The 11,480-nt window shown below is 44.4% G+C and overlaps 1 protein-coding gene and 1 pseudogene across 1 annotated transcript; one reads left to right on the top strand and one right to left on the bottom strand.

The window, feature by feature from the left end:
* Positions 1–1,743: 1,743 nt before the first annotated feature.
* LOC140896567 (U1 spliceosomal RNA) lies at positions 1,744–1,898 on the bottom strand (annotated as a pseudogene).
* A 5,296-nt stretch (positions 1,899–7,194) lies between these two features.
* FOXC2 (forkhead box C2) lies at positions 7,195–9,941 on the top strand. The gene has a single exon (XM_073308478.1). It carries the CDS (start codon positions 7,785–7,787, stop codon positions 9,189–9,191), a length of 1,407 nt encoding a protein of 468 aa, XP_073164579.1. The 5' UTR covers positions 7,195–7,784; the 3' UTR covers positions 9,192–9,941.
* Positions 9,942–11,480: the final 1,539 nt, after the last annotated feature.

Here is an 11,480-nt window from a genome sequence, read left to right as displayed (position 1 = left end):
AGTGGTTTACCCAAAGTCACCCAGGAAATCTGTGGCAAAGCCTGGAATCAAATCCAGCTCTCCTGCTTCCCAGCCCAGCTCCTCGAGCACAAGGCCTGCCTTCCTCTCACTTATTTCTGGCCCCTGTGAAGTAACAGTGATTTCACATTCGGCACTCAGCTGCAAAACTACCTTCACAGCAGCAAATGATAGAAGGTAGGGAAAGGGTCTGGTCTCGAATCCTTGGTGGGAGAAGGGTAGGCATGCTCTTACATGCCATAAAATTAAATTGCAATTACCCCAGTGCAAATAAAGTGCACAGGGGATACAATGTATCTAGCTGCATGATTGCTTTACACAGCATTGTACTTATTTATGCATCTGATAAAAATACTAATTTCTGAGCCTGATCTTGATGTTTTTACTCAGGTTCACTTCTTCACACAACGCACAGTCAACCTGTGGCACTTGTTATCAGGGAATGTTGTGAAGGCCAAAATAGAACTAGATACGTTCATGGAGGATGGTTATTTGCCAAGATGGTAAGGGATGCCACCCCTTGCTTTGGGTGTCCCTAGCCTCTGATGGCCAGAAGCTGGGACTGGACAACAGGGGATGGATCACTCGATGGTTGCCTGTTCTGCTCCTTCCCTCGGAAGCTCCTGGTATTGGCCACTGTTAGAAGACAGGGTACTGGGCTAGATGGATCATTGGTCTGAGTCAGCATGTATGTTCTTCCAGTCAATGGCATTTAGTCCGAATTAAGGATTACAGGATGGGATCCTATGCTATAAAGGACATTTTGTTAATTGGGATACTTCCCTGTCATGGATCTATCCATCAGCCAAATTCTACTGTATATGCAGTTCTCAAAACCAGCAGGATTACTGAGCCTTCAAGCTCTGGGGCAGTGGAGTGTTGTTATAGAATTCTGCCCTATTCCAAATAAGGAGCCTTAGTGGAATGTTTGATTTAAATTAAGTATCCTCTTGTGAGTTTCTGGGTATGATATTCTTGGCTCCGCTTTCTTTTTTTGAAATGTCCTCATTGGTGGGCAACTGTTATGTTATAATCCAGCAGTCTGCAGCTGGGGATTACAAGGTGTCTTTTAGCTCAGTTTTAATAAGAACAATATAAATGGTTGCATGGCCCAAATTCATGAACAATGGCGATATTCTTCCTGAAATTAAATGTACAAAGGGACATGCTGTGCCATAAATTTTAAAGTGGAAGCCAGTGGGGAATTGTGCTTAAAAACTGAGAACACAGTGTAGTCCAAAAAGTTATAGAAATATCTTGGTCTTTCTTTTGATTGTGTGCTATATCTGGAAAAGCACATTAATAAAAAAGCCCCACAACCAATTACATTTTCATTGAAATCCAGTCGTTTATGAACAGAACAATGTAAAATCTATTCAAAGTAGCATTTTTTTCTCTCCAATTTTGAATTTAATGGGATATTAAATTACAGTATTTATTATTATTTATAGAATTAAAATATTCAAAAAACGACTCAGGGAAGACAGAGTTTCAAGAATCTGAACATTCCTGTATCAAGTGGAATACGGGGTCATGGGAACAATGAAACCTAGGTTTATTTTAAAGGGTGGTGGTGGGAGAAGGTTTATGAATTTAGGTTCTAATCTGCTTGGGTTGGATGCTGTTGATATACATCCACAGTCAGAACTGACTGTTACTGTGCCAACCAGAAAGCAGAAGAAATTTGGATACTCCTTTCTGAATAGTCACAGATGTATTTTTTTCCAGGGGAAAGCACCGACACAGTCCCCCACTGCCACAAATTATGCAGTTGAGTTTCCCGTATTTGGGGAAATCACAGGGGTCAGCACACCCACTGTGCAATGGATGATCCTCACCCCGGGAAAACCACCTTGGTGATCATGATCTCTCCCCTGTATTGCTGGGCAGATACAAATGCATTCTCTCTTTGCTATGGCAGTTGATTGCATATATGTTTTCTCTGTCAAATCTGTATAAATAAGTGTAAAAAAAGTCAGGTCTTTAGAAACCTTTTCTGCTCAAAGTTCACTGGGCATTTTTGGACATGGATTAATATGAACATGTTTGGCTAAATGCAGAACAGTCCCAATAACCCTGGAGCCTGATGCTGTTTCTCTTGAAGTCCATGGTGAAACTCACCCTGATTTCAATACAAGCAATTAGGGCCGTGGGCAGTGGGATCCATCCAGGAAGACTGGTACACCAAAACTGAGTGCTGTTGAAGTCGATGGTTCCCCATCCAGACATAACAGACCATCCACGTGAATCAGATGTTTGATGATTTGGAGGCCAACTCTCCACTTTCGATTCATGCAAAACTCCCAATAACATTGATGGCTCATTTATTTGTCTTTGTGGGGAGTTCAGGATTGGGCCCTTGATGAGCTATTTACAACCTCTCTTTAATTCAGAGTAATTATGATACTCTAAATCTGGTGAAGCAGAACCTTTGGAAGGGTAATTCCTCTGTGTGGACTGAAGTGCCTACAATTATCCCCTTCCCCTTTAGAAATAATTTACTGTATATCAGTGAAGAAGGATGGTCCCATGGGCCAGCCTAGGATTTTGGAGGCCTGTGTCCCAGGACCACCACAGACTTCCTGTGTGACCTTGGGCAAGTTAGTTAGCAGCTTAATGCCTCAGTTTACCACCTATAAAATGGGGCTGATAGTACTTTCCTATCTCACAGTGGTGTTGTGAAGATAAATACATTAAAGATTATGGGACACTCAGAAGGGAGGCCATATAATTATCTAAGATAAATAGATAGATAATGAAATCTATCTAAGAAGCCATCAAAAATAGTTGCTTAAAAGAGTTGGTCTTCTAACAAAGGTGAAGCAGAACTGGACGTGATACATTTAGGAATATTTGGGGATGGGCTCTTAAATTAGCAACTTGCCTAACAATTGAGGCCTCTTCTACTGGTTTCATGCATCAGCTATTGTTTGATCCCATAAGACTAAAATCCCATTTGCTCAAAATCACTTTTCCAAGATCTCTTTTCTCACTGTCATACATATATTGCCAACTTGAGCTTTAGCACTAATGGCCCACCTCCCACTAAAGTCAGTGGAAAGTCTCTCTTTTGGTTTCAATAGAACTTGGATCAGGCCCTAAAAATCCCTAATAAAAGGGAGTGTTCTAGTCTATACTACTATAATTCCCGTATTGCACATTTCACTGTGGTATCTGAGTACCTAATAATTTTGCTTAAAAATTGGAATATAGTATAGAGAAAGATAGATAAAGTGGGTGAGGTAGTATATTTTCCTGGGCCAGCTTCTGTTGATGAGAGATATAAGCTTTCAAGCTGTTCAAGCTCCAAAACTTGTCTCTCTCATCAACAGAAGTTGGTCCAATAAAAGATATCCTCAGCCACCTCCTCTCTCTAATCTCCTGCTATCCAGGAGTCTACAACACTGCTTACAAAAATAGTGAAAGATAAACCATTGTCTTATAAGAACTATTAAAATTCAAGCATTTGATTTAGAAGGGAAAATGTGAAAATCTTTCTTGAAGTGTTTTACAGTTTTAGAAGAAGAAGAAAACCAAGGAATGCTTCTAAAAGCCTGGATTCCAAATCCCCTTTGTATTTTTCCCCTGCTCTCCACAATTCTTGCAAGTGCCTTTTATTGCAAATCCTTTCTCCAGCCTCAGAAATTGACACATTAAGGACAGCAATAAAAGAAAGCTTGCAAATTCCTTGAAAATGAAAGCTGAAAAATAGGGGCAGATGCATTTCTGTGCTTTATTTTCTGCCCTGGAGATGAAACCAATACAGTAAGGTAATTGCTTGTAATGCTTTGGTTTGAAGAATTATTAATCAAATTATTATCATAGGCAATACTGTACAGAATACAAGTCAAGACAACTCTAGAATCTCTATAGCATTGGGTTAGAGAAAAACTAAATTCCAAAAAGCAAACAAACAAAAAACCTACTTCATTTTGCTGAAATTGTATGTTAGATCTGGCTCGTTATGAAACAAGTTTCTATTTGCTAGTAAACTTTCTACGGTTGTCTAACGTTTTGCACAGGAAACAATGAAACAACGGAGGCTCCTCAAGGTAGTCAAGGTTGAAACTAACGAACTGGCTTTGAGTCAGACACGTTTGGATCTTCATTTGCTGCTGCTCTGAACTGATTCTCTCTCTGTGTGTGTATTTGGGTCATTTCCCCATACCCATTTTCAGATGTCGCTACCTCTGCTGTGTTCGTTTCTGGTCCTGCAAAGCCTTACGCGTATGCTTAGAGTTAAGGCAAGTATGTGCATATATTTTTGCAGGAAAAACATAGTCACTGGAACAGCTAAGCTTCGTTTTTCATTGCCTGTGCAAACTCGTTTCTTCTTTGTAATAAACTCTTGCCTCCCATTTCTGGCACCTACTGACACACGGCCGCAGGACAGTCCCCCCCGAAAACTAATAGACCACGTTCGTGTTTGACATTTGATAAATTTTCGATACTACAACTGCTCTGCCAGGATAAGTCCACAAGGTGTCAGCACCGACATTTTTACCATTCAATGCACTGAACGTTTGCAGAGAAAAATATTTACAGTCTCCTGCGTATCCCCTAGAGGGCACCAAAACCCACATAGTGAGCAAACTAGACTCTCAGGGGGAGAGTTCAGGTGATGTTTGAGGAGAGCTTCACTTGGCTACCAGAAAGCAACTGGTTCTGTTGTTGCCTTTGTAGAAAAACAATGGGACAAATCTCCTGCCTGATTATCCCAGTCTTTGCAACCGGGTCTTTGCAATGTTCTTGTTTCTCATAAAAACATTCTCCAAGATTGCAAGGACATTTCAAAGGGGGGGGGGGGGATCTGGTAGTGGAAAGGTTCAGAGTATTGTTTTATAGTGTCCACCAAGGGTAAATAAAAAATTTAAAGACAAAACCTCTAGGCACGTAGAAGCTGTTGTTCAAATAACTCAAACAAACATTGCTCCCGGGAGTCCTAATGGGGAAACCAAAAAGAGCCGGAGCATTCCAAGGAAAAGAGAATATCTCTTGTCCACCTTTGCGCTCTTGGTTGAAAGGATCTCTCTAGCTGTCTTTCGTTTGGGGCTGAAACTATTTTGTCTTGTAGCTTTTCAGATCCTTTGGACTTAGGCTCCACAGATTTTCCAAATGGGTGATGCGAGGGCACAGGGCGTCTTTTCGATTTCTTTAGAAACTTACGCTCCGTAAAGTTTTGAGAGTGGTGAACTGATGGGACGTAAGGTTTAGTAACCAGGCTATTTGTTGAGACAAAACTTAAACTTTTAGGAAATAATAGGTTAAAGAGCTATAACCCACCAGTGTTTCTTTGGGCAGAGTTGGACGTTTACAACTTTTTAAAATTGTGTATGATTTTTTTAAAAAAAGTCCCCCTATGCTTATTGTGTGCTTTAAAACAATTAGGGCTGATCAGAAGTGTGGTTGTACTGAAAGCTGAAGTTTAAAAATGGGAAGTCGTTTAAAAACCTGTTAAATAAACCCCGTTTCTCCGTTAATACATTTAAATGAGACACCAGCAACGCTAACCTAATTTGCTTTTTTATGCTCTTGTGAAAATCACCCTGGCATTTATTCTACCTAAAGAAATCGAAGGGTGTCATTTGAATTTATTGCTATGAAACGAAGGTGAAAGTTTCCAAGACATCAACTGCATTTTACAATCAATTTCCATTACAGGTTTTTGGTGGATTTACAAGTGTTGGGTAAAAAACTTTCCCTTTTGTATTAAGACATTCACAGAGAGCTTTTGTGATTCTCAGGTAGGACCATTAGCCCTGCAATACCTACCCCACTTGGATCCCTGATAGTTATGTACTGAGTATATTTGTTAAGATAAATAAGGAGACATCTCTCTCTCTCTCTCTCTCTCTCTCTCACACACACACACACGAAATTCGCTTTTTGTTAAATGTGTCCCTGTCTGAAGCTTTACCGATTCCCGAAGACTGAGTTTTGCTCCGCACAAATTGTTAGATGGTCTTTTCAAAAGTCGCATGAAGTAAATTGTAGACGGAGGGCCTTATTTCAGTAGGCAGCGGACACAGACTGGGTCTGTAGCTATTTTATTCCGTTTTAATTTAAATTCACCTTTCAGAAATTTGGATCCAAAGGGAGGTGGTTTTGTTCTTTGCTTTCTATTTTACTTGGGGGCGGGAGGAGAGGTCATTTCTTTCTTCATCTGGCTGCGTTGGAGAGAAACGTTATCCACGATCAATGCAGCGCACTTCGCAGAAGCTTTGCAAATACAGGAACTTTGCACTCCCCGAGCATGCGTCCCTAATTAACCGAATCTGATTGCCTGTAATGAAATCATTAGGGAAAGCAGGAGGGGCGGGTTTCACAAACCCAAGAAAACTCATCTCGATGTGGGTCTTTTTCTCCTGGGTCTGTCTTTCTTTCTTTCTTTCTTTCTTTCTTTCTTTCTTTCTTTCTTTCTTTCTTTCTTTCTTTCTTTCTTTCTTTTTATTTGCTCAAATCTTTTGAAAGTGTTCGAGGAAGCTGCAAACTTGCTACCTTCCAAATATCCCAGTGCCGGCTGTTTGATCTGATAGCGTACGCTATGAAATGTGATGTGTGCCATCCCCTAGCTTTCAGTGCTAATGCTTTTATAGGTAGCTACGCTACAAGAAGCGTGTGAGAAAGAACCCAAGAAAATGATCAGCCCCTTCTGAATAGCCGCCCACGGACAGGAGGGTGATTTGATTTTAAACTAAAATGTATTTAAATTGGGAAGCTCTGTGTTTATACAGCATTGCAGGTTTCCTCCGTTAAAAACCTGGAGGAATAATAAATACAGCGCTCGGGGAAGTGTTTTCAGTGATCGCTGATCATTGCGATCAGCTCGTCATGAACCTGGCCTGGCTTACGGCGTAAAACCCATTCCGCTCATACGTTACATTTCATGTCCTTTAAAATCCTACCGCGAGCAACCAAAAGTCACGAATGAGCCGCGCTGGATGCTCGTTACCTTCCAACGCCTTCGAAAGATACAGCCCCGGTGCGTTTACCTTGGTCCCAGCCCCGCTGCTCTGCCGCAGCCTCTCGCTCTCGCTCTCGCTCTCCCTGCCCATTGATTGGACAAAGCCACCGCAAAGGGCGCGGCGATTGGCTCAAAGTCGGGGGCAGAGGCGTGGCCGGCGAGGAGTAAAAACTCGCCTTCAGCAAGAAAAGTTTTGAAACTTTCCCAAACCCTATAAGGGGAGTTAGCATTTGCGGGGCTCGCCGGTGGCTCTGCGCGCACGCACGCAGACAGACAGACAGACACACACAGACACACACACACACCGGACTCTCACAGGCTCCTCCACAGCCCTAGAGTTTATTTTGGTTCCGAGTTCGCAAGAAGTGGTGGTGGTTTCCCTCCCAGAAGAATTTGTTGTTGTTGCAAGAATTATCTTTTTTCCCCCCTCAAGACTTTTCTTTGACTGCGAGAATTATTCCCTGCTTCTGCCTCCCTTTTAGCAGCAGCTTTTACCACCTCTGAAAAAAAAAAACAACAACAACAACCCAGAGAGATCACTAGATATCCGCACTGCACGCTCCGCCTGGCGACTCCGAAGGATGCTGCTGATTTACTGCTGCTAAGGACCCTGTTGGATTTGGGCAGCTTGTGTTTGAGACTCTCCCTCTCTCTCACCCCTTCCTCCCTCGCCCTCCTCCTCTGCAGAGGAATCCCGTTGGGGTGAGCCCCTCTCCCCCAAAACCCCTACCCTCTTCGTCCCCCCTCCCCCGGACCCCGGTGATTTCGTCGCGTCGCCTTGCGATTTGGGGGAGCCCCATCCATGATGCAGGCTCGCTACTCCGTCTCCGACCCCAACGCCTTGGGAGTGGTGCCTTACTTGAGCGAGCAGAACTACTACCGGACCGCGGGGACTTACAGCAACATGGCCAGCCCCATGAGCGTCTATTCGGGCCACCCTGACCAGTACGCCGCCGGCATGGGCCGCTCCTATGGGCCTTACCATCACCACCAGCCGGCGGCCCCCAAGGACCTGGTGAAGCCTCCCTACAGCTACATTGCTCTCATCACCATGGCCATCCAGAACGCCCCGGACAAGAAGATCACCCTGAATGGGATTTACCAGTTCATCATGGACCGGTTCCCCTTCTACAGGGAGAACAAGCAGGGCTGGCAGAATTCCATCCGCCACAACCTCTCCCTCAACGAGTGCTTCGTCAAGGTGCCCCGGGACGACAAGAAGCCCGGCAAGGGCAGCTACTGGACCCTGGACCCGGACTCCTACAACATGTTCGAGAACGGCAGCTTCCTGCGCCGCCGCCGGCGCTTCAAGAAGAAAGACGTGCCCAAGGAGAAGGAGGAGAGGCAGGCCAAGGAGCAGCCCAAGGCGCCGGGCATCTCCAGCCCGGACATCTCCAAGGAGGCCTCGGAGAAGAAGGTGGTCATCAAGAGCGAGGCCTCCTCGCCAGACCTGCCGGTCATCACCAAGGTGGAGACGCTGAGCCCGGGCAGCGGCAGCCCCAGGAGCGTGGCCTCCACCCCGTCGGTGTCCACCGAGAGCTCCCTGCCGGAGCACCACCCGGCCGGCAACGGGCTGTCGGGCTTCAGCGTGGAGAACATCATGACCCTGCGGACTTCTCCCCCGGGGGAGCTGAGCCCCGGGAGCGCCGCCTCCGGCCGGACAGGGGCAGGGCTGGTGGCTTCGCTGCCGCTGGGCTACCCCCAGGCGCAACCCTCCATCTACAGCCAGGCGTGCAGCCAGAGCGTGGACACGAGCGGCAGCTACCAGTGCAGCATGCGGGCCATGAGCCTCTACACCGGGGACAGGCCGGGCCACATGTGCGTCCCCACCGCGCTGGAAGAAGCCATCTCGGAGCACCCCAACGGCACCGCTTCGCCCTTGGCCACCATGAACCTGGCCTCCAGCCAGGAGAGCGCGCTGACCCCCAGCCACCCGCATCCCAGCGGCGGGCCCGGGCAGCCGGCAGCCTCCTGGTACCTCAACCACAGCACCGAGCTCAACCACCTCTCCGGGCACACGTTTGGCTCCCAGCAGCAGACTTTCCCGAGCGTCCGGGACATGTTCAACTCTCACCGGCTGGGGATTGAGAGCTCGACCCTCAACGAGCATCAGGTGAGCGGCAACACAAGCTGTCAGATCCCCTATAGATCCACGCCCTCCATATACCGCCACGCCACCCCCTATTCCTATGACTGCACTAAGTATTGATTAGCATTGACTCTCCTGGGTAGGCCAATTAAGCAAACACTTAAGACTGCACAAGGAAATACTTTTACAACCTCTAAGCGGACCTGGGAACCAAAGAGTTTATAGACCCTTAATCCTCTTCCATCGTCTGTAAATTCCAAACAAGTAAATTCTACTTGAAAAGGGATATCTTTAAAATATATAGAGAGCTATCTAAACAAAGTGGCAAAGTTATATGCTAAAGTATAGGAGGTCTCCGAAAATAAGTTATGGACCAATATCACAGCGACCATTATGCGATTAAAAAGAAAATTATATATATTATATATATAAATATATGTCCTGGGTATTTTAAGTTCTCTTATTGTGCTGTAAAATGTGTGGATTTCTAATCAGGCTAATTTTCAGAGCCATTAATATAATATTTAAAGTTGAGTTCACTGGATTATTTTTTTTTATGTTGCCCAACAATTCCTGGCAGCCCAATTAATTACAAGTGATTTCTTCTTCCTTTTTTTTTTTTTGTACAATTATGCAAGAGAATTTCTTCCTCTTTAGAGCTGTTCTTTTTACAAGACGAGGAAATAATTTATTTTTGTTGGTGGATTTTTGGGAAAAAAAGACAAAGTCTCTGATTCGTTTTTTTATTTACGACAGTGTGATGTTTTGTATAATAGTCTCCACCCTGACCATTCCTGAGAACTATTTGTTTTTATTCTACTTCACGCTTGTTTGTCTTATGTGGTCTTAATCGTTGTACTTACCTTAAAATAAATCCATGTTGTTTTCTTCTGCTCAAAGTCTGGCGCATGTGTGTGTGTGTGTGTGTGAATGTGTGTGTGTGTGTGTGTTTGCAGGTTTTCCTGATCCCATTTTTCGGGCAGAAAACGTGGAACACGTTGATGTTAAAACCGAGTAGATTTCCTGGAGACTAAAGGTTTATTACTCTTTTTTATGATTATTTATTTAACAAAGGCTCAGTTCACGTGACGAAATAGCATAGTTGAAATGAAAACATGTAGGCATTCCTGGCTTAGTTTAAAGGGGCTTCCCAGGATCGGAAGATTTGCAGAACACTTTGCAAACCCAGGACAATTGGCCGGCTTGAACCTGGAGTGAGATTCTCCAATCCGCAAATCATGTGAGTGAAAGAATCCTCATCAGGATAGGTTCTGATTAATCACTCTTATTTTAATCTTTTTCTTGACAGTTTTATTTACCGACTGAGATGTCGGCCTTATGAGGTGCTTTGAATGTAGTCAGTTACCTCTCAGTTCAGCAGCAGTATGCTACAGGCAGTTGCCCCGATAAAACAACAGTGTACAGGAAAAATAAATTTTTAACATCCTGTGGGGATAATAAGGAATAACATTTGATCTGGATCTCGTTAGGAAGTCCTAGGAACTATCCCAGCAAGTTCATATTAGGGTGATTTTGCAGCACTGTCTGAACGCATTCTCTTTTTTATTCGTTTCTTGTACAAAAGATCTGGCTTCATTTGACTTCATCTTCTGCTTCCCATACCCAATCTGAGCTCTCATTATAAATGCCCGGGGCTGACAGCGGATATGGGAAAGCTACCAGCCTTCTCTCCCTTCAGATCCCTTGTGAACAACTTTAACATGCTTCAGAGGTGTAGTGGCTCGTTGTTGCTTAGTAATAATAATAATTAATAATAAAAAAAATACCATCACAGGATCGTCTAGCACGTTGGTAACGAAGAAAGCAGCCTTTAGATAAAAATGGCCTTAGGAGCCCTTTTCAAACACAGCTGGTTTCCACCAAGTTAATTTTAATGGTAATAACATACGTCCCCCAACGAATGTAGATGCCAGCTGCAAAGATTGTCAGTAAATACCCATGCTAACCTATGGAATCACAGACTATAAATGCAGCACAATAAAAACGGCTGAGGAGGCAAATCTCCTCCCATAAAAAAACCAACCAAAAAACCACTAAACACCTATTAGGACGAAAAGGTGAATAGCTGGACGGAGAAGATACGCTGTAGTTCGTGGCAGACAATATTCCCCGGGCTGGTTTTGATCTGGCAAATACCATACGCGGCCGAATTCTGGCAGCGTGCGTTGAAACGCTTGGTTGAAACGCAGCATGGCCCATCGGAGTCATTTGTGCTCCGTGTCAACAGCCTTCCTACAAAAACCCGAGCTGCTCGTGCCAAATTCTCCAGTTTTTTTTGTCTATTCATAAAAGAGCAAGGCGGGGAGAAAGGAGGGGAAAAAGAGGAGCGAATACATTCTCCTTCCCCGCCGACATCCCCAAATCCTCGCCCCTTCTTCAAATTAAATC

This window comes from Lepidochelys kempii, chromosome 12 (genome assembly GCF_965140285.1).
Source record: "Lepidochelys kempii isolate rLepKem1 chromosome 12, rLepKem1.hap1, whole genome shotgun sequence".
NCBI lineage: Eukaryota > Metazoa > Chordata > Testudines > Cheloniidae > Lepidochelys > Lepidochelys kempii.
The sequence above is the reverse complement of the archived record's forward strand: the minus strand, read 5'-3'. Positions and strand labels throughout refer to the sequence as shown.